General features: G+C 39.0%; 2 protein-coding genes across 4 annotated transcripts in view; both read left to right on the top strand.

Annotated features, from left to right (window-relative positions):
* Positions 1-24,443, top strand: part of FAM120C (family with sequence similarity 120 member C) — a 106,588-nt gene that overhangs the window by 62,348 nt on the left and 19,797 nt on the right. The window lies entirely within an intron of this gene.
* On the top strand, positions 8-22,903 carry LOC123846729 (beta-galactoside alpha-2,6-sialyltransferase 1-like). The gene is given in 2 exon segments (XM_054508153.2): positions 8-13,413; positions 13,416-22,903. Coding segments are annotated over 2 exon segments (1,068 nt in total). The 5' UTR covers positions 8-12,809; the 3' UTR covers positions 13,880-22,903.

Here is a 24,443-nt window from a genome sequence, read left to right as displayed (position 1 = left end):
AGACATGTGACAGGGAGGTGGCCAGTTCATTTCTCTTTTACTTTTTTCACATTTCCTTTAAGCATGTGTTTTAATGGTGTTTTGGGATGGGGAGGTTTTTGTTTTATGTTTAGCTTAGAATTCAGAAACACTGAAATTGATTGCTACAACAGTCTCCTCACTTCATGATCCTCTGTCAACATCAGTTCACGCATGATCTTCGTGAACTTTTATATTTGGTTTTATATTTGGTTTTTGTCCCCTTCAGTCTTTATTTGTGATCTAATTCCCTTCTCTTCCTGTAGTTATCCACTCTTGGGTATTTGGTGTGTGTCCTTCCAAGCCATTTTCCATGTATTTATTTAGACATAAGTGTATCCTTGCAGAGTCTATAGTGTTATTTGTATGTGTAGATTTTTTTCTCTTTCTTAACATGGAAGGTGCTCTACATCTCATTCTATTTCTTATTTTTTTCACTCTGTTATTTTTGAGATCTATCCATATTCATACATGGTTCATTCCTCATGACTGCTGGATTATGTTCCATCAGATAGTAATGTCACACAATATTTATTGTTTTCCAGTTCTTGAGTGTTACAAACAGTGCTGCAGGAAATACCTTCATAGATGTCTTTGTTTCTTTGTGTTCCTGTGTCAGTTTATCTGAAGTATATGCTCAGGAGTAGAATTCCTGGATCCTGTAAGATATGCATATAGGGGGGCGCCTGGGTGTCTCAGTTGGTTAGGTGTCTGCCTTCGGCTCGGGTCGTGATCATGGGGTCCTGGAATCGAGCCCCACATGGGGCTCCCTGTTCAGTGGAGAACCTGCTTCTCCCTCTCCCTCTGCCTCTCTCCCCCAACCCCTGCTCATGTGCTCACTCGCTCTCTCTCTCAAATAAATAATAAAATCTAAAATAAAAAAAGATATGTATATATATTTTTTTGCCACATATTGCCAAGTTGCTCTAGATCATTTCTGTACTAATATATAGTCCTGTGAACAACACGTAAGGGTTTCTCTTTCTTCATAGTATTGCCAGTACTGATACCACATAACTTCTTAATTTTTGCCAGCCCAGTGAACTTCAAGTAGTATCTTTTTTTAAAGATTTTATTTACTTATTTGTTTGTTTGTTTAAGAGAGGGGTGGGGGAAGGACAGAGGGAGAATCTGAAGCAGACTCTGCACTAAGCGCAGAGCCCACCAGGGGGCTGGACGGGGGCTAGATCTCACAACCATGAGATTGTGACCTGAGCCAAAACCAAGAGTCAGACGCTTAACCCACTGAACCACCCAGGCACCCCTCAAGTTGTACCTTTTATTTTACTTTACATTTCTTTGACTATAGATGAGGTGAGCTTCTGCTTTATACATATTAACCATTTGTTTTCTCATTCTCTGCAGTGCCTGTTTATTTTACCTTGCAAGTTTTCTCTTAGGTTACTTGTCTTTCTTGCCGATCACAGAAGTTTCTTGTCAAATGTGTGTATATGCATACGTATATAGCAAATATCATTTCTGTATCTGTGTGTGTATATCAAATATATTTTCCAGTCACAGTTTAAAAACTATGTACAATATTTTATTGAACACAGAAGTGTTTCATTTTCACCAGCTTTTTTATTGTTGTAACTTCATACACACAGAAAAGTTGGAAGAACAGTATGGTGAATACCCATATGACCACCACTTAGATTCTATAATTAATATTTTGCTACACTTGCTTTATCCTATATAACTGTCCATCTGTCCACCTCTAGCCAGCCATTTATCCATCCTTTTGGATGCATTTCCAAATAAGTTGCAGACATCAGTATACTTCACCCCAACCAAGAAATATTTAAGTTTGGTTTTGTCACACCCTTCAACTTGTATCCTTGTGGTGTGTGCTTTTGAGCTCTTATTTAATAAATTCTTCTCTACCCTTGTGTCATAAAGATACTTTTCTACATTTTTTAATAGTTTTATAATGTTGCCTTCCATGTCAGGTCTTTAATATAGTGCGTATTTATTCTGTATATTCTGTAAGAAAGGTGATTTCATTTTCTTTACATAATAAGCTAGTTTTCCCGACTGCATTTATTAAATGATCTCTTCTTTCTCCATTGATGTATATTACCACCTTTCTTATGTACCAAATTCCTATATATTCATGAGTACATTGCTGGATTCATTTTTTTTCCATTGCCTATTTGATCTCTGGCCAGGATCACATTGTTTCAATTATTATAGGTTTTTAATTTGCCTTAATATCAGGTAGGGCAAATCTCCACTCTGTACTTTTCTTGTGTCAGACGTGTACTAACTGTTTCTGAACCATGTGATCTTTATTCTTCCACATATAATTTAGAATTAGTCCAGTTTCCACAAAATCTTGTTGGGATTTTTTGGTCAATGAATTGAATTAATAGATTAATTTGGGGAGAGTTGACATCTTTATCATGTTAAGTGCTCCCATCCAGAGATCATAGTTTACCTCTTCCTTTATTTAGGTCTCTTCCTTTATGTCTTAGTAGAGTTAGTTTCTTTTCCATAGAGGTCTTCTGCGTTTTAAAGTCCTAGGTACTTAATGTATATTGTAGTGATTATGGATGACATTCTGTTTTCTATTACACTTTCTCATTGTTTATTTGCTGATGTAGAGGAAGTAAATTTTTGTGCAGAGAAGAAGTCAGTCTCAACAAGTCATCAAAGGGTTACAGAGCACTGACCTTTGAAATTGGATGGACCTTAGTTTGAACTCTGGCTTTGGGACTTTACAGCTTGGATAAATCATTTTAACCTTTTAGAACATCCATTCCCTTACCATAAATGGGTATAATAATTCTTATTTCTCAGGGCTGTTTGAGGATTGAGGTAATGCATATAGGGGCCCGATAATATAATAGATGCTTAATATTTGTTAATTTTCTAACTGCCTTGAGATTAAAATTGGTGACTTAAGAAGTCTTCCCAATTAGAATAATGACAGGATTCATTCCTCCAAGCTTCTAACATGTTTCTGGGCCACAGCCCTGCATTGTCACATATTAACTCTGGAATTACCTGTTTTATTTACCTTTATTCTCAAAAGTACAGTAATAGCTCATTTTTCCATATGTTTGATTCTCTGGATTTTTTGAAACACTTCCAGGAACATGAAAATAAGAATGGCTTATGAATAGCCCTGATAGCTATCACAAAGACTATGCTCTAATATTCTAATAGGTTCCATATGCTTTCCCTGAAGAAAACCCTATAGCCTCCTGCTCAACCTATTTATTCTTAATTTAGACACATTTCTGACAATTTGGTTATCTGATTTTACAGTGTACAACAGATCAGAAGCAGCAAATTGTAAGGGAGGTGAGACGAGGAGTAGGACCTATTCTTAGAACCAGCCCCAGTGACAGCAGTGATAAGTGGCAGCTTAAAAGTTGCCTTTTTTAGGGAAAAAGGTACAAATATTACTCTTAAAAAGACCTAAGAACCCATGTAGTATAGGGGAAACTGCCCTGTATAAACCAGTAACTCATATAAGTTCATTAATAAAGCACAAGGCAATAATCAGTGTTCAGAAAATCATCAAGAACAGGTTCTATAATATTACATGTTATGTACCTGACAATGTGCTAAGTCAGCCTTTTGTGTACAATGCTACTAATCCTCATAATAGTGCTAAAATGTAAATATTATTTATCTCCATTTATAGATGAGGGAACAAAGGCTCAAAGAGAAGTGACTTGCAAAGGTTACATAGCTAGTAATGGGTAGTGTTAAGAGTTTGAACCCAAGTCTCTCCAACTCCCATTTCCTATGCTCTTTAAAAGACAAAATGGTGGAAAAATACAGTCTTAAAAATTAACGTAAAATCTGGTTCAAATTTAAAATTCAACTTTAAATGAAGATTAACTTATCCTAAACACTGCATTGCTCAGCAATGTCAGGTGAAGACTGGGTAGCAGTGTTGAACTGTGGCCTAATTGGGTACTAGGAGTCTAAACTCATTTGCTTCTGCTAACTATAGGTATAAGATACCTCTCATGGAAGTAAAGTAATGCAGGGGAAGTTGTGACTAAAAGTTAATGTTGATGCAGCTCTTGGACAGTTGGCCTAGAGAAATGAGAGTCTATAAGAAAGGTTGGTACAGTTTGAGGAAGGCATAACCTTTACACATATAATAGACACCACTGAGGAGGAAAGGATAATGAACTCTGTCAGGCTTCCAGGAGTGGGGTGCAGCCCTGTTGAATGTGGAGAGGCATGTAACAAGGCCCTGTCATTTGTAGCAAGGTTTCATTCAAATCGCAACAGTTTTCCAGAAACAGAACATGAAATTGGACAAGGTCATACCTCTAGATTCATGGGTAAAGTTGAATCTTTTCTGACGAATAATTCTGTTAAGAAGCAGTGGATTTGTTATCAGCTGTAATAGGGCATTTGAGTTAACCAAGTGCCATCGTGATATGTAAAAAGTAAAGATAAATAAGAACTAGTTCTTGTTCACTTGACAGAATAATTCTAAAGTTTATTGGGAGAAACAAATGAATAAGAATAGCTTGGGATTACAAAAAAGAGCAGTCTTGGCTCAAACAAAAAAAATACCCAAATGTATTCTAAATTTATACTAAAATGATGTGATACTGGCATAAAAATTGACAGGTCATTGTTTTAGAGCAGATAATACTGAGTAAGATCCTAGACATATGATAACTTAAAACAAGCCAAAGGAAGCTTCACAAATCAGTGAGGAATAGAGGAATTTTTAAATAATTGTTGAGAAAGCTATATTGGTATTTGGGGAGAAAACATCAAGTTCGGGCCTTGCCTCGCATAAATTCCAGATGGATTTACTATAGAGATAAAGGTAAAAGAAAAAAGATAAAAGATAGAATAAAAACTAAGTAGTGATTTAACTGATCTTGAGATAAGAAAGGAATTTTTAAATGAAAAGCCTCAAGTCCAGGGCAGTATCAAAAACAATAACAGTATCAGGGAAGGCAAACACCTCTGTTGCCAGTGGCTGCTGTACATTGTGCTAAAAATTTAACTGGTAGACTGGGTAATAAGACAATCATAAAGCGCTTTGATAAGCTGCCTTATATTCCTGGGGCTCTGAAAGGTTGTGTACATCGTAGGGCTACATACATACTCAAGAGAAGCTGGAGAGAGTCCCAATTACATAGACCTGCACAAGATAAAAATAAAAGCCTGACGTCTAACTGCCTAAAATTTTAATGCATGCCCTAACCTACACTTAGATCCCCTTGGCAAAAATTGAAGCTTTATTGGCTCAAGATGTTTCTGCACAACCTTTGACTAATCATTGGCTGACCAGTAAGCTATGCTGATCCAAGGCAGCTGCCTAGGAAGCTAGGCTTAAAAATGAAAAGAAGAGTTAAGAATAAAAATAAAAATCTGGGCAGGGCTATCAGGCAACACTCTGCAGGAGGGACAGGCTCTACAAAATTAGTCTAGACATGTCACTAAACAAACAAAACAACAGCAACAACAGTGCTTCAGGAGGGTTGCTGCAATATATGATTGAAACTGTCCAGTGCCCACAAAAAATTATAAAACTTCCAAAGAAATAATAATATGTGGTTCATACACAGAAAAAAAAAGCACTCAATAGCAACTGTCTCTGAGGGAGTATGCATGTAGGTCATAGTAAATAAGGATTTTTAATACCTACAATAGATATATTCAGAGAGTTAAAGGAAACCATATTTTAAAAATTGAAGTATGATAACAGTGACCCATCAAACTGAGAATAGCAATAGAGAGATAGAAATTACAAAAAGAAACCAAATAGATATTCTGGAATTGAAAAATACAATTATTGAAATGAAAAATTAACTTGAAGGAAGAGGCTCAATAGTAGATTTGAGCTGAGAGAAGAAAAAGATCAAGGAACTTGATGGTAGATCAATAGAGATTATCCAATCTGAAGAACAGAATGTAAAAAAGAATAAAAATGAAAAGAGACTAAGAGACCTATCAGGACATCAGACATACCAACATATGCACAATAGGTGACCCAAGAGAGAGGGGGATGGTTAGAAAAACTATGTGAAGAACTAAGAATTGAAAACTTCCCAAATTTGGTGAAAAACATAAATTTACACATCCAAGATCAAAAACTCCAATCCTCCAACTCGAAGATCCACACTTATTGTTATAAAAGACAAAGACCGTCTTGAAAGAAGCAAGAGAAAAACAATTTATCACATACAAGGAATCAAAAGAAGATTAATAATAATCAAAAGGTAGAAGCACCTGTTTCCACTGATGGATGCATTGATAAACAAAATGTTGTATATACATAAAATGGAATACTATTCAGCCTTAAAAAGGAAGGAAATTCTGACACAGGCTACAACACGGCTGAACCTTGAAGACATTATACTTAAGTGAACTAGCCAGTCACAAAACAATATGGTGTGATTTAATTTATATGAGGTACCTAGAGTAGTCAGATTCAGAGATAGAAAGTAAAATGGTGATTTCCAGGGTGCTGGGGTTGGGGGAATAGGGAGTATTTAGTGGGCATGAGTTTCAAGTTGGGAAGAATAAAAAGTTCTGCACATGGATGGTGGTGATGGTGTAAATGTACTTAATGTACTTAATCCCACTGTAAATGTACAGTGAAAAATTATTAATGTAAATATATATATTTTACCACAAAAGGAAAAAAAGTACATAAGGGATACCTTTTTCCTCTTCCCCTTCCAAAAGGACAGAGTAAGGACGTGGACAAACCCACTCCCCAGCAAAATTGCACCTTATCTGGTGAAAATCATTTTTTTTGATCATTTAACCCTTAGGTATATATAGCCAAGAAGATGAGGTTTCCTTCTCCCAGCTCTCATTCTTGGGTCATGGTTTCACCCGGGGAGGAAAACATTGCCATTTCTCATCAACTCCTGCCCTGTGTCCAGGTAGGCATGGTAAAGAGGATCACCCACCAACCCCCCCACTCAGGGCAGAAGCTCTAATCTAGGGGCAGCATGCCAAGAATACTTGGGGCCCTAATCATTCCCACCCCAGCGCATGTGTAGGAAGGAGTTTCCACACTGGGAGGATCAAACCAAAAAGACTAGGGGCTGCCAACCACCCCACCCTTTTTCAGTGCACACTTACAGAGCAGGGGTGTCACTTGTCACTCTGGGAAAAGCAGCCTCAGTATGGTGCAATGAGCAGTTCTTTTCAGGGAGAAAGTAGGCCATAAGAACGAGGAGCTCTACACCTGCCTGAAGGGACTGTCTCTATTTGGAGCAGAGTATGGAGAATTCCATGCCTAAGAGCATGTCAAGAACAACAGGTATCTTGATGATGGGCAATTAAGAGGAGGCTGGTAGCTCCATGATACATGCAGAACACCAGGGCATCCAGAAGTTTTATAGAGAAAACCAGGGAAAGAAACAGCCAAGAAAAACCCTCCTAGGATCACAGTCAACTCTGGAGATCGGGAAGGGTGTATGCATGCACTAGATGGCACCCACTCCAGAGCAACCGGAACAGGACACAGGACAGACTTCAAAGCATTCCCCAAACCACCCAGAGACCATCAATACAGGGCAGATGCCTCACTGACACAAGGAATTGAAATAACCACCTCTGATCAAGCATCAACTGAACAATAAGCTTCTCTGACCCAGAGGCAACTCCTAGGAAGCCATGTTTAGCACAAAAATAAAACTCATCATTGCCAGACCAGAAGATTGTGAATACCCAAAGTTAGCCTTCTTAGCAATGATCAGAGAAGGAGCCTCCAAACTAATATTCCCTCATTGAATATAGGGCAAAAATGTGTCAACTTCCTGAATTATGATAGCAGCCTTACTCTACATTTATATTCACTGGTAAAAGGTAAAAATCTAACTGGGTAAGAAGGTTTAAGCATAATCTTTGACCAATTAGTGGCTTATGCAGACCTGGGAGGGAACATCTAGGTTGCCAAGCTAAAAGAAAAACAAGTAGAGACATCAGAGGCTGCATCCTACATATTTTAGAAATAGAACTCACATAATTAGTGCAGCCAAGTCACTAAATAAACAAGAGAACAACCAAGTAAACATCAACCAGCCCTGGGCTGGGGGGTGGGGTCAGTATCCAGTGTTGTTACAGTATATTATCTAAAATATCCAGTTTTCAACAAAAACTTCCAAGACACTCTAAAAAATATGCAAGTGTGACCCACTCAAAGTAAATAAAACAGGCTTTTAATGAAGCCTAGATAGTAGACTTAGCAGACAAAGACTTAAAAGCAGTTATTTTTAAAATGTTCAGAGCCAAATGAAACCATGCATAAAGAATTAAAAGAAAACATGATGACAGGGTCTCCTCAAATAGAGAATATAAATAAAGAATAAGTCTTAAAAAAACCCAAGTGGACTATGCTGGAGTTGAAAAGTACAGTAAACCAAAATGAAACGTTGACTAGAGATCAACAGTAGACTTGAACTGGCAGAAGAAAGAAGCAACAAACTTGAAGACAGATTAATACAGACTACGTGGCCTGAAGAGCAAAAAGATAAAAGAATAAAGAAAACTGAACAGAGCCTCAGAAAAGTGCGTGACACCATTAAGTGCACCAACATTCATGTAATGGGAGTACCAGCAGGAAGTGGGGAATTAAAAAATTTGAAAAAAATGGCTGAAAACTTCCCAAATTTGACAAAAAACACATTATTTCATAATCTAAGATGAGATGAGCTCAGAAAACCACACTAGACATATCATAGTCAAAATGGTGAAAGACAAAGACAAAAAGAGGATCTTGAATACTATAAGGAAAAAATGACTAATCACATGCAAGGGAACCACAAAGATTAGATTCTCATCAGAAACAATGGAGACCAGAAAGCAGTGGGACAACATAATTCAACGTGCTTAAATATAAAATTCTCAGCTGCCAACTTTATATCCAATAATACTATGTTTCAAACACGAAAGCCAAATAAAGACATTCAAAGGTAAACTGAGAGAATGTGTTGCTAGCAGACTTCCCTTATGGGAAATACTAAAGGAAGTTTTACAGGCTGAAAGCAAGTAATAACAGACAGTAATTCAAATTCATATGGAAAAACACTACCGGTAAAGGTAATTAATGTAGGTAAATACAAAAACCAGAATAATTGCATAGTTCTTATTTAAAATATAATTGCATCAAACAATATGTATATAATTGTATTGTTGAGCCTATATCATATAGAAATATATTTGACAAATCAGCAAAAAGAAAGTGTATGGGAACAAAGATGTATTAGAGTAAGAAAATGACACCAGATGGTAAATCCACAGGTAGAGAACCAGAAATAATTAGGTTAATACAACAAAAACTATAAATATGTACTTGTTCTCCTCTCTAATCTTTTAAAAGAAGTAAGATTATATAAGGTAATGATTGTGACAATGTATTCTTGGGTTTGTGCAGATGTAACATGTATAGCAATAATACCACAAAAATGAGGGGAGGGAATAGAGCTACATAAGAATAAAGTTTTGATATTACACTGGAATGAAGTTAGTATATATCTGAAGCAGATACTGTTAAGATGTATATTATAAGCCCTAGAGAAAATAACTCAAAAATGTAATTTAAGGGGCATCTGGGTGGCTCAGTCGGTTAAGCATCTGCCTTTGGCTTAGGTCATGATCCCAGGATCCTGGGAGCGAGCCCCACATGGGGCTCCCTGCTCAGGAAGGGAGTCTGCTTCTCCCTCTTCCTCTGCCCCTCCCCCTGTTCAGGCTCACTCTTTCACACACTCTCTCTCTCTCAAATAAATAAATAAAATCTTTAAAAATATGTAATTTAAAAATTATTAAAGGAATTAAAATGTTATACTAGAAAATATCCACTTAAAAGAAAGAAGACAATAAGGAAAGAATAGTGGATCAAATAACACATGAGATACATAGAAAGGAAAATGGCAGGTGCAAATCAATAATAACATTAAACTTGAGTGAATTAAAAATCGAATCAAAAGGCAGAGATTGTCAGATTAGGTAAGAAAACAAAATCCAGCAATATGCTATCCGCAGGAAACAAAGGTTAGAATCAAAGATACAAATAGATGGAAAGTAAAAAGATGGGAAAATACATACATACAAACAACAACCATAAGATTGCTGGAGTGACTGTAATAATACCAGACAAAATAAATATTAAGACAATAAAATGTTATTCGACTATAAAAAGGAATTAACTACTAATTCATGCTACAGCATGGATGAACCACCCAAAAACATTAGGCTAAGTGAAAGGCACCAGTCACAAAAGGACATATATCATGCAGTTCTATTTATATGAAATGTTCAGAATAGGCAAATACAAAGATTTGTGTTTGCCAGGGTCTTAAGAGAGGGGCAAATATAGAGTGAATGGATACAAGGTTTCTTTTGGGAGTGAGTTAAATGTCCTAGAATTAGATAGTGGTGATGGTTATACAACCCTGAGAATATACTAAAAAAAACTGAATTGTACCCATTTAATACACGAAATGTATAGTATGTTAATTTTATCTCAACCTATAAAATAGAAAGGAAAGTAAAATAAATAGATTGCCAGATAACCAAAGATTAAGAGAATTTATTGCTACCACTTGCATTATAGGAAGTATTAAATGATGTCCTTCAATGTGAGACCTGAAACCATAAAAATCCTAGAAGAGAGCACAGGCATCAGACATAACAACTTTTTTCTAGATATGTCTCCTGAGGCAAGAGAAACAAAAGCAAAAATAAACTATTGGGACTACATCAAAATAAAAAGCTGCTGTAGAGCAAAGGAAGCTATCAACAAAACTAAAAGGAAGTCTGCCAAATGGGAGATGATATTTACAAATGACATAACTGATTAAGGGTTAGTATCCCAAGTATATAAAGAACTTATACAACTCAACACCCAAAAAACAAATAATCTAGTTAAGAATGGGCAGAAGAAATGTATAGACATTCTCCAAAGAAGACATCCAGATGGCCAACAGATACATGAAAAGATGCTCAACATCACTCATCATCAGGGAAATGCAAACCAAAACTACAATAAACTACAATGAGATATCACCTCACACCTGTCAGAATGGCTAAAATCAAAAATGCAAGAAACAACAGGTGTTGGTGAGGATGTGGAGAAAAAGGAATACTTATGCACTGTTGGTGGGAATGCAAACTGTTGTGGCCACTATGGAAGACCGTATGGACGGTCTTCAAAAAATTAAAAATAGAACTACCATATGATCCAATAATCATACTACTAGGTATTTACCTGAAGAATACAAAACACTAATTCAAAGTGATATATGCACCACAATGATTATTGCAGCATTATTTATGATAGCCAGATTATGGAAGTAGCCCAAGTGTCCATCAATAGATGAATGGATAAAGGCGTGGTATTTATATACAATAGAATATTATTTAATCAGAAAAAATAAAGAAATATTGCCATTTGCAACGTCCTGGATGGAGCTAGAGAGTATAATGCTAAATAAGTCAGTCAGAGAAAGACCAATACCATATGATTTCACTCATATATGGAATTTAAGAAACAAAACAAAAAGAAATAAACCCCAAACAGGCTCTTAACTATAGGGAACAGATGGTTACCAGAAGGGGGAGGTTGGTGAGGGGATGGGTGAAAGAGGATTAATAGTACACTTATCTTGATGAGCAGTAAGTAGTAAATAGAATTGTTAAATCACTATATTGTACACCTGAAACTAATTTAACACTATATTAGCTATGCTGGAATTAGAATTAAAAAAACAGTACATAAACATGTAAAACAGAAAAAAAATGTCCTTTGGACTGAAAGGCAATGACACCAAATGGATAAGTAATGACCACCTGTAAAGGTAATTTCATAGGCAAATATAAAAAGTTGTATAAATATACTTTTTCTCACTATTCACTTAACTGATCTTTTAAAGATTTTATGTTCTTAGACTTGTAACCAAAAGCACAATTCATAAAAGGAAAAATTAATAAATTGGACCTCCTTAGAACTAAAAACTTTTGCCAGTTGAGCTCTTTTCTTCCCTCCTTCACCGTCCCATCCCCCGCTCAGCCCAGGTTCCCCACTCCTCCCCAGAAGACCCTCCTGCCGGGACTTGGTGCCTGGCACCAGGCGCCCTTGTGGCTGCAGGGCATAGAGTTGGCTGGTACCTGGGGGAGGGGAGTGGGGTAACAGGGCCAGGCCTGGGAAGCCACGTGGCGCTTACAAAGGGAGCGGCTGCAGCCCAGGTGGTCAAGCGTGCAGCAAGCAGGGTAAAGCCAATTGTGCAGAGCTCTGCAGCGAGCAGCCCAGAGAGAAGCAGTGAAGTCCTGGAGCCCAGCCGAAAATGAACTGGTCTCCTTGAGTGGGCCCAAGCCCTGGCGCCAAGCCTCTGTCCCAGCACTGAGGTCTTCCTCATCCACGAATGCTTTGATCCCAGGCTGGATGTGTGCCCCTACTCCTGGGCTAAGGAGAACCTTCTTTGCAGGAAGAAGACGTTTGCTTATTTGGCACATGAGCTGAGCTACAGGCACTGACCTTGGCCCTGGAAACATCAAGATGAATTTTGATCATCCTGAGATAAATGAACATTGGCCTCCAGGCCCAATAAAGTAAACATTCCTCCCATGGAGAATAGTGCTGGTTCCTGAGGACTTGAAGGGCCTGCAGCCCCAGGGGGCTTAGCCAAAAACCAGTTTTGTTTTCCTGCTCTGGAACAGAGTGGCTGCCTTGAATGCCTCTTTCATTATGATTCACACCAACTTGAAGAGAAAGTTCAGTTGCTGTGTGCTGGCCTTTCTCCTATTTGCAGTCATCTGTGTGTAGCAGGAGAAGAAGAAATGGAGTTACTATGATTCCCTTTAAATTGCAAACCAAAGAATTCCAGATGTTGAGAAGTTTGGAGAAATGGTCTATGACTTCAAGCAGCACCCAGAATCCCCACAGGGGCAGCCAGGCCAACAGGCCCCGGGGCCCAGCAAAGACCAAGCCACAGGCCTCCTTCCAAGTGTGGAACAAGAACAGCTCTTCCAAAAACTTTATCACCAGGCTGCAGAAAATCTGGAGGAATTATCTGAACATGAAGAAATATAAAGTGTCTTACAAGGGGCTAGGGCCGGGGGTCAAGTTCAGTGCAGAGGCCCTGCACTGCCACCTCTGGGACCCTGTGAACATATCCATAGTAGAGGCTGTAGATTTTCCCTTCAACATTTCCAAATGGGAGGGTTTCCTGCCCAAGGAGAACATTAGGACCAAGGCTGGGCCATGGGGCAGGTGTGCTATTATCTCATCAGCAGAATCTCTGAAGTCCTCCCAGATGGGCCAGGAAATAGATGATCATGACGCAGTCCCGAGGTTTAATGGGGCACCCACAACCAATTTCCAGCAAAATGTGGGCACAAAAACTACCCTTCGCCTGATGGACTCTCAGTTGGTCACCTCGTCAGGGCACTTCCTCAAGACAGCTTGTACAGTGAGGGATTCCTAATTGTGTGGGACCCATCTGTTTGCCACTCAGATATCCCAAAGTGGAACCGGAGCCCCGACTACAGCTTCTTTGAGAACTATAAGAGCTATTGCAAGCTGCATCCTGATCAGCCCTTTTATATCCTCAAGCCTAAGATGCCTTGGGAGCTGTGGAACATCATTCAAGAAGTCTCCACAGAAGAGATTCAGCCAAATCCCCCATCCTCTGGGATGCTGTGTGACCAGGTGGACATTTACCAGTTCCTCCCATCCAAGTGCAAGACCAATGTGTGCTACTACTACCAGAAGTTCTTTGGCAGTGCCTGCACGGTGAGTGCCTACTACCCACTCCTCTTTGAGAAGAATCTGGTGAAGCACCTCAACCAGGGCACAGACAAGGACATTTACCTGCTTGGCAAAATTACACTGCCTGGCTTCCAGAGAATTCGCTGCTGAGCATGGGCTCCCTGGTCAGGTCCCCTTGCCCTTCTCCACCAAGCCTGGGCAGACCACATTCCTGAATAATCACAGCTTGCACTGTGGGCTTTCTGTCAGCAAGAGTCCCAGGCTCGAGGAGCCCAAAAGCAAGCAGCCAGGTCCAGCCTGCCCTGTAGCTGCAGAGATATGCGAGCCCAAATCCTCCGGCCACACACGTACACACACACCTAGCTTTCTTTCCACAGGTAAATGCAAGCTCCACCTTTCCCACCAGGGCTGCCAAAGCTGGGCTGTTTTCCCCCACTGGAATGTTATTCCCACAAACCAGCACTCTCTATTGTTTGAAATCTGCACCTAGACACTGATTTCATGTGTTGAATTCTCCCAAATTATGATTGTGCCCTGGTATAGGGTGGCTCTGGGGGGCCAGTAAGTGGTACAGGACATAGGAAACATGCTCAATTCTTCCAGAACAAAGTTGCCCCCAAGGACCATGCCCCTGGGAGAGGTGGTGTTCTGTCTGGCTGGCTGGTTTGGTGGATCCTTAGCCTGGGTGCTTATGAGCAAAGGGTCTTGATGAACCCATAGCCATCTCCATATGGAGATGAGAGGCACAGAAGGGTACCATCCTCCAGTTCCTCATAGTTCAGTGGAAGAGAGACAGGGAGGATACAGTGTGTTCATTACACAGGGTTGGAGGAGGGAGGTGTTGTGGAGAGGCCAGCACACTTGGAGGGGCCATACACTTGCTGTGTCTGTGGCTGGAGAGGGCTTCACAGAGCTGGGGCTGTGGAGGAAATTTTAGAGGAAGAGAAGAAACATGTCAAGCAGATATTTGAGTCATTTGAATTGTGTTTTCCTTTCTGCTGTTGTTGCCCGTATTTACTCTCTAAGGTCTGCCTGAACTTAAAGGCTCAAATTATTTTTTGAGGAAACCCTTAGCCCTGTCTGAGGTAGCAAGTACAGCCCCATGGCACACACTAGGCAAGCCAGATGCCAAAAACCGGATTTGTCCAGGCTCACCCTGGCCAGACCCTACCCTATAGCTGGGTTTGCCCACCGTGTCCACTGCTTCCCTGTTGATGCCCACCCTACCCCCTCCTGACTGCCAATCTTGCTTTTCCCTTTGAAAGTAGTAGTTTTCCCCTCTCTCAAATTGCTTTTAAGCATTTTCTACTTTGAGTATCCTGACCTGACAATTTCTTTTGACCTTCATGGGCGTTTTGTAGAACATCTCTCAGGGAGTGGGGCTGTGGTTCCCTAGAATTTAGTCGTTCTCAGAAGTCAGAGCCTTAGAGATCATGACTGATTCTCACAATGTTTATCAGACTGCCGTGCCCTCCACCCCTCCAGCAAGGGAGCAACGTCAGAGTCTCCAGACAGGTCTTGCCACCACGGTCTGCAAACATGCTTCCAGGTAGTTTTGCTACCCCCTCCCCTAGTGGAGAAGCACATTGGAGTAGTCCGGCCCCCAGTGTGGAGAAAGTAAAGGACTCACATAGGGTCAGAAAGTAATGCTGTAGAGCCAGGGCTCCTAGACCCAGGATTCTGGACTCCATGTGTTCAAGGGCCTCTTAAGTGTGAGCTCCAGACCAGCCATCTGGGAGCTGCAGTGCTCACTTGCTGCCCTAAACCCTTGGCTTATATAAGCAGTAGAAGGAGCCCTGAAGGGAGAAGCCCTGGGTTTTCAAATTGATGATCCCCTACTTACTAGCTATTCCACCATGGGCGAATTCTCCTGAGACTGTTTCCTCATCTGTAAAATGGGGGTGATGAGCCTACATCAGGACTGTTGTGAGGGTCACATGAAATATCTGTCCTGGTTCTGTACTTGGCACATAGCAGGTGCTCAGTACATTGTGGTTTTCTTCCTTCCTTCCTTCATTAAGGACCTGCTCTGTGCTCACACCTGAGGAGGACCTTGCTTTGAGGGAGGCCAGAGAGGGGGTCCTGTCCTCAGAGAATTAACTATCCTATCGGGAGACAATAACTACCCTGCCTGGAACACCCAGGAAACCATCCAAGGCAGTGGAGGATGCAGAACACGCCCTTCCTCCTCCTCCCTCCTTGCAACTCAGGCCTGATTCTGCTTGGGAATGGGTGGAGCACTTGGGCCACTTACTGCTGTGTGGAGTGAGTCTTTTCCACCTCTTTGGGCCCATGAATTCCCGGCTTATTTTTTTTTAAATAATCTCTACACCCAATGTAGGGCTTGAACACACAACCCCAAGATCAAGAGTCATATGCTCTACTGACTGAGCTAGCCAGGCAACCATCTGGGTTGGTTCATGTTCTGATGGAGGCACTCATTGCAATCTTTGAATCATAAACACTGAGTGAGTGGAAGGTGGCATTCCATCAACAGGAGATAGATGTTGGTGTAGACACTGAGACTACACTGGGTAGATGCTAACTCTTAATTGTTATTATTAATATAAGGGATCAGATTAATTTAAGTGTGATTCTTGGTCTACAGAATTTTTAATTCTGTGTTTTTTCTACATGGAAACAAGTAAAATGCAAATGAGATAGGGGTATTGTTGGTTTGGTGACATATTTAATATTTGTGACAGATAACTTAAAAATGATAACTAAGTGCTACAGGAAAGTCCCTATCCATAAGGGGTTCTGCCTTCATCAGTAGCCATCTATTCATCCTGTGTCATGAGGTCCCACAATCCTTCCACCAATCACATAAGCTATTCACATTGGTTTGGAGACCTCAATCTCAGAAGCTTCTGAAACATGCCTAATCTAATTCTGAATTACCCAAAGATTATGTAAAATTTTAAAATAAATGTGTTTTTTTTTTAAAAAAAAAACTTTGACCAACTGGAAGAAAGCCCATGTGAATAGGATGAAAAGACAAACTACAGGCTGGAAGAGAATGTTTGCAAACCACATATTCAGTAAAGGACTAGTATCTACAGTATATAAAGAGTTCTCAAAACTCAACAGTAAAAAAAAACCACACACACAAAAACAAACAATCCAATTAAAAAATAGGCAAAATACATGAATAAACATTTCCCTAAAGAGGATATACAATAGCAAATAAATACATGAAAAGATGTTCAATATTATTAGCCATTAGGGAAATGCAAATTAAAACCACAATGAGATGTTACACAGCTATCAGAATGGCTAATATAAGAAATAGTGATGGGGTGCCTGGGTGGCTCAGTCAGTTAAGCATCTGACTCTTGATTTCAGCTCAGGTCATGATCTCAGGGTCGTGAGATCAAGCCCCGAGATGGGCTCTGTGCTGAGGGTGGAGCCTGCTTAAGATTCCCTCTCCCTCTCCCTCTGCCCCTCCCCTCCCCTGCATGCATACACATGCTCTCTCTCTCAAAAAATAAAAAGAAATAGTGATAATACCACATGCTGGGGGGATGTGGAGAAACTGGATCATTCATACAGTAGTGTTGGAAATGTAAAATGGTACAGCCACTTTGGAAAATAATTTGTCAGTTTCTTAAAAAATAACTATACAACCCAGAAATTACACTCTTGGGCATTTACCCCAGAGAAATGAAATTTTATATCCCTGCAGAAACCTGAACACTAATGTTTATAGCATCTTTATTCTTAATACTCCAAAATTAGAAACAACCCTGATTTCTTTTTTTAATTTTTTAAATAGATGAATTGTTCATCTATTGTATACACATACCATGGAATTCTACTGACCAGTAAAAAGCAACAAACTCTTGATAACACACAATAACTTGGATGAATCTTAAGGACATTATGCTAAATTTAAAAAGTCAATCCCAAAAGATTACATACTGTGTGATTCCATTTATATGACATTGTTAAAATGACAAAATTATGGAAATGGAGAACAGATTAGTGATTTCCAGAGGTTAGGAACATAGAGTGGAGGAAGAAGGTGGGTATGGTTATAAAAGGCAATATGAGGGATCCTTGTGGTGATGGAACTGTTATTTCTTGATTGGGTCAGTGTTAGTATCCTGGCTGTGATGTTGTATTACATTTTGCAAGATGGTACCTTTGGGAGAACTAGGTAAAGTGTTCAAGGTATCCTTCTGTTTTATTCCTTAAAATTGCATGTGAATCTACAACAATATCAAACTTAAAAGTTGAATTAAAAACTATGCTAAGGAGGGGCGCCTGGGTGGCTCAATCGGTTACGTGTCTGCCTTCGGCTCAGGTCATGATCTCAAGGTCCTAGGATCAAGCTGGGCATCAGGTTCCCTGCTCAGCAAGGAGTGTGCTTCTCCCTCTCCCTCTGCCTGTCTCCCCAGCTTGTGCTTTCTCTCTCTCTCTTTGGGGGGAAAAAAAAAAAAAAAACTATGCTAGGGAAAGAAGCCAGTCACAAAAGACCACAAAATTCCATTTGTATGTAATGTTCAGCAAGGCAAATCCATGGAGATAGAAAGTAGATTAGTAGTTGCCTTTGGGGTGGAAATGAGGAGTGACTGCACATGAGCATGGGGTATATTTCGGGAGCAATGAAAATACTCTAAAACTCAATTGTCATGATATTGCACAACTCTGTAAATTTACTAAACATCATTAAATTCTACACTTACAGTGGATGGATTTTATGGTATGTAAATTATACCTCAACCGAACTTTTTAAAGGTAAGTTTCTGTATATGTAAAATTTTTGCAAAATAAAAATTTATTTTAAAAAATGATTAGTGTTAAAGAAAAAAGATTAAGACTTGAGGCACTCCCCGACCAAAAAAGGGAAGATATAAAAAGGAGATCAATAATTGTAAGAGCTTGTGTATCCCAAAATACATAAAATTGAAAGACAAATGACAAACTTGGGAAATATTTGCAAGTCAGGACAGTTAGTTTGTCAGTAGTCTCAAACTAATATGGCTTTCTGTTTACAAGTATACCTCGGAGATGTTGTGTGTTCAGTTCCAGACCACTGTGATAAAGTGACTATCACAGTGAAGCAAGTCAAATGAAGTTTTTTGTTTCCTAGTGCATATAAAAGTTGTTTACACTGTATTGTAGCCTGTTAAGTATACAGTAACATTATGTCTAAAAAAACAATATATATACCTTAATTAAAAAATACTTTAGTGCTACAAAATGCATACCATCATCTGAGCTTTCAGCAAATCGGTCTTTTTGCTGGTGAAGGGTCTTGCCTCAGTGTTGATGGCTGCTGACTGATAGGGGTGGTGGTTGCTGAAGGCTGAGATGGCTGTAGCAATTTCTTAAAATAAGACAGCAGTGAAGTTTGCCATTGACTTACTTTCACAAAGAGCAGGTGATTCCCTTGCTACATCCAGCTTCTACATCAGCGCTTGCTGCTTCACCTTACACCTTTGTGTTATGGAGACTACTTTCCTTAAACCTCATGAACCAGCCTCTGCTAGCTTCAGACTTTTCTTCTGAAGTTTCCTCACCTCTCTGGGCCTTCACACAATTGAAGAGAGTTAGGGCCTTGCTCTGGATTAGGCTTTGGCTTAAGGGAATGTTGTGGTTGGTTTGATCCTCTATCCAGACCATAAAACTTCCTCCACATCAGTAATAAGGCTGCTTCTCTTTCTTACCATTCATATGTTCACTGGAATAGTGAATAATTCCTTTAAGAACCTTTTCTTTGCATTTACAACTTGGTTAACTGGCAGAAGAGGCCTAGTTTTCAGCCTGTCTTGGCTTTTGACATGTCTTTCTCACTAAGCTTAATCATTTTTAGTTTTTGATTTAAAGTGAGAGATATGTGACTCTCCCTTTCACTTGAACATTTTCAGGCTATTGTAGGGTTAAATGGCCTAATTTCAATACTGTTGTGTTTCAGGGAATAAGGAGGCCTGGGGAGAGGGAGAGAGACTAGGGAACAGCCAGTCGATGGAGCAGTCAGAACACATACGCACATTTATCAATTAAGTTCATAGTCATATATGGATGTGGTTTGTCATGCCCCCAAAACAATGACAATAGCAATATCAAAGATCATTAATCACAGATCACCATAACAAATATAATAAAGATGAAAACATTGGAAATATTGTAAGAAATACCAAAATGTGATACAGAGACACTAAGTGAGCAAATGCTGTTGGGAAAATGGTGCTGATAGACTTGCTTGATGCAGGGTTGTCACAAACCTTCAATTTGTAAAAAGTGCAATATCTGGAAAGCACGATAAAACAAAATATGCCTGTACTAGCACCCCAAAACAAAAATGGGTAAATGACATTCTCTTCAGATTCATTTGTTTATAACAAGCAAAAGCCATCTCTACCTACCAGGTAGGCCATTGTCATGAAAGGTACACACAGGGAATAGTGCTGGAAAGGCAGAAATGGAGACTGCCCCTACTCTTTCATGGGCCTGTGTCACTCTTTCTGTTTCATCACTCTCGGGATCTTTTAGCTCAAGTTTTTGAGACTCTGGCAAGCCATGGATTGATTTGACTTAGATTCGCTGTCTACTCTGTGTCCAAATAGCCGTCACTATCATAAAGATAAAGCTCTAGATTATCTGAGAAGGAGCTATAAGTAGGACAAGAAAATTAATTGATACGTTTATGATAGACATAGACCAGTCATAGAAGTATATAAGTGTTTGTAAAAAATATGCAACCTTCGGGTGCCTGGGTGGTTCAGTCGGTTAAGCGTCTGCCTTCAGCTCAGGTCATGATCCCAGGGTCCTGGGATTAAGCCCCGAGTTGGGCTCCCTGCTCAGTGGAGAGCCTGTTTCTCTCTCTCCCACTGCTGCTCCCCCTGCTTGTGCTCTCTCTCTCTCTCTCAAATAAATAAATAAAATCTTTTAAAAATATGCAACCTCATCAGTAGCAACAAAAAGATATTTAAATAGCAAGAGACTTTTTTTGCCCTTCAAATCATCAAACATTAATGATAACAATACATGCTTATACACTGCTAGAAGATAGGACAAACTGGTATGGAAAACAGTTTTGCAAAATGTACTGAGGACCTTTAAAATGGACATAACTTTGGCACAATAATTCCAAATCTAAGAATCTATCCTAAGAGAATGAATAATCAGAGATACAGATGAGATATATGTATGTGATCTTTGTAGTATTATTTATACTATTATATATAATATATATTTATAATAAAAGAAAAACTGTTAACAGTATAAGTTTCCACTGTTACGGGAATGTTTAAGTAAACTGGTATACTCACATCATGAATATGCAGTCATTAAAAATCATGTTTTTGATTAAAAATGTCCATACTACCCAAAGCAATCTACACATTCAATGTAATCCCTATCAAAATACCAACATTTGCCACAAAACTAGAAGAAATAATACTAAAATGTAATAATGTATGGGGATTAACATAAGAATAAAAAAAAAATAGCAAAAAAAAAAAAAAAGAAATAATACTAAAATTTGTGTGGAACCACAAAGGACCCTGAATAACCAAAGCAATCTTGTGAAAAAGCTGGAGGTGTGATAATTCCAGATTTCAGGATATACTACAAAGCTGTAGTAATCAAAACAGTATGGTACTGGCACAAAAATAAACACAAAGATCAGAGGAATGGAATAGAGACCCCAGAGATAAACCCACACTTACATGGTCAATTCATCTGTAACAAAGGAGGCAAGAGTATACAATGGGGAAAAGATAGTCTCTTCAATAAATGGTGTTGGGAAAACTGGACCACTTTCTAACACCATACACAAAAATAAATTCAAAATGGATTAAAGACCTAAATGTGAGATGTGGAACCATAAAAATCCTAGAAGAGAGCATAGGCACTAATTTCCTTGACATCAGCCTGGCAACATTTTTCTAGATTTGTCTCCTAAGGCAAGAGAAACAAAACCAAAAATAAACTGTTGGGACTATACCAAAACAAAAAGATTTTGCTCAGTGAAAAAAAAATCAACAAAACAAAAAGACAACCTACTGAATGGGAGAAGATATTTGCAAATGATGTATCTGATAAGGGGTTAATATCCAAAATATATAAAGAACTTCTGCAACTCAACACCAAAAAGCAATCCGATTGAAAAATGGACAGAGGGCCTAAATAGACATTTTTCCAAAGACATCCAGATGGCTAACAGACACATGAAAAGATGCTCAACATGACTCATCATCAGGGATATATATGAATCAAAACCATAGTGAGATATCACCTGTCAGAATAGCCAAAATCAAAAGTACAGGAAATAACAGGTGTTGGCGAGGATGTAAAGAAAAAGGAACCCTGGTGCCCTGTAGATGGGAACTAAATTGGTACAGCCACTGTGGAAAACAGTATGGAGGTTCCTCAAAAAGTTAAAAATAGAAATACCATATGATCCAATAATTCCACTACTGGGTATGTACCCGAACAAAACAAAAATACTAATTCAAAAAGATATATGCACCCCTGTGTTTATTACAGCATTATTTACAATAGCCAAGATATGGAAGGAACCTAACTGTTCATCAATAGAGGAATGGATAAGAATGGGGTGTGTGTGTGTGTGTGTGTGTGTGTGTGTGTGTGTGTGTGTATGAAATGGAATTTTACACAGCCATACAAAAAGATGAGATAGTGTCATTTGAGACAACATGAATGGACCTAGAGGGTATTATGCTAAGTGAAACAAGTCAGACTGAAAGATGAATACCATATGATTTCACTTGTATGTGGAATCTAAAAAATCAAATGAATAAGCAAACAAAAAGCAGAATCAGACCTATAAATACAGAGAACAATGTGATGGTTGCCAGAGGAGAGGGGGTGGGGGCTGGGCAAAATGGGTGAAGGGGAGTGGCAGATACAGGCTTCCAGTTATGGAATGAATAAGCCATGGGAATAAAAGGCACAGCATAGGGGATATAGTCAATGATATTTTAATAGCTTTGTATGGTGATAGATGGTAGCTACACTTGTGAGCAGAGCATAATATATAAACTTGGGGCACCTGAGTGGCTCAGTCAGTTAAGCATCTGCCTTCCGCTCAGGTCACAATCTCCAGGTCCTGGGATGGAGCCCCGCATCAGGCTTCCTGTTCAGGCGGGAGTCTGCTCCTCTCTCCCTCTCTCTCTCTCTCTCTCTCTCCCCCCCCGCCCCTCCCCACTGCTTGTTCTCTCTCTCTCAAATAAAATCTTAATATATATATATAAACTTGTTAAATCACTAAGTGGTACACCTGAAACTAATGTAACATCATGTGTCAGCTATACTCAAATGAAAAAAAGATTTTATTTATTTGACAGAAAGAGAGAGAAAGCGTGCGCATGCGCGTGCACAAGCAGAGGGAGGGGCAGAGGGAGAGGGAGAAGCAGGCTCCTGGCTGAGCAGAGAGCCCGATGCGGACCCTGGGATCATGACCTGAGCCGAAGGCAGACGCTTAACCGACTGAGCCACCCAGGCGTCCCATCAAATGAAAAAAAAAAAAATTTAAAGAAAATGAAAGATAAATGTTTTTGAAAAGTAATTAATGAGTGAAGAGTTCTCATAATGTTGAGTGAAAAAAGCAAGATACAGTATTCTATATATTGAAATAGAGAAAATTGAGGTGCTAGGAAGAAGGAAGCCAAAATCATAATCTTAACAGTGGTAATATCTGAATGGTAAAAGTACAAATTATTTCAGTTTTTATCTTTCATTTTCTTTATACTTTTTTGTTGCTTTTTTCATATTTTCTGAATGATAATGAACTTCTGAAAGCAGAATAAAATCATAAGTATTATTTAAAATTAAAAGAAGCGGAGTAAAAGGGGAGACTACCGTACATTAAGACATATTTAAAACTTAAGTCAGTATGGTATTGGCATGAGAAATAAAAATAGAATAAGTAGGGTAGAACAGATCCTTGTATATATGAGAATTTAATATATGATATGGGGGCTTCACCAAATAGTGAAGGAAGCATTAGACCATAATTGGCTCAGTTACAAATGTTAACCAGTAGTGCTGCTATGGTAGGCACTATCTGTGCTAAGTGCTTTTATGTGCATTTTCTCCTTTACTTATTACAACCTTTTGAGATGTACGTAGTATTATCCCCATTTTAGAGATGAGAGAGGGAACTAAAGCCCCTAGAAGCTGAAGCATTTGCCCAAATCACACAGAAAAGAAGTAGTAGAACCTAGATTGAAACCAAGTATGTCAGACTTCAAGTCTATAGTATTCTTTGCTACTGTGTTCTATGTGTATAAAGTTTATGGCAGGGAGTCCAGAATACAGGAGGCATTTAGTAAATGTTATTCCTATGAGTAACTTACAGTTTGCTGCATATATTGTAATATATAATGTTTGGACATAGTATATATAATAACGTAAATACTACTAATAGTAATCAAGCTGTCTTGTCATTGAGATTGAGGAACTTCTGCGGGGAATTAGTAATCCTGTAGTTTTTCCAGAATAAATCCCCAGTGGAATCATATAATTTAACAAATAACACATGATGAACATCACCAAATATTGGTTGGTTTAATAATTACTATTTCCTGCTGTCTCATTCACTGTCTTTGGACACTGTCCTCTCTTTCTTATAATTCATTCAAGGCTGGCTGATTAGCAGTGTTGGCCAAAAGATGGAGCTAGCGTTTCCTTTTGAATATCCTGCTATAGACTCATTTGTTTAGCAAACATTGAGCATCCATTC

This window comes from Mirounga angustirostris, unplaced genomic scaffold (assembly GCF_029215605.1).
Source record: "Mirounga angustirostris isolate CCGP_5_RB_7025 unplaced genomic scaffold, mMirAng1.0.hap1 SCAF_11, whole genome shotgun sequence".
In the NCBI taxonomy this organism is placed as follows: domain Eukaryota; kingdom Metazoa; phylum Chordata; class Mammalia; order Carnivora; family Phocidae; genus Mirounga; species Mirounga angustirostris.
The sequence above is the reverse complement of the archived record's forward strand: the minus strand, read 5'-3'. Positions and strand labels throughout refer to the sequence as shown.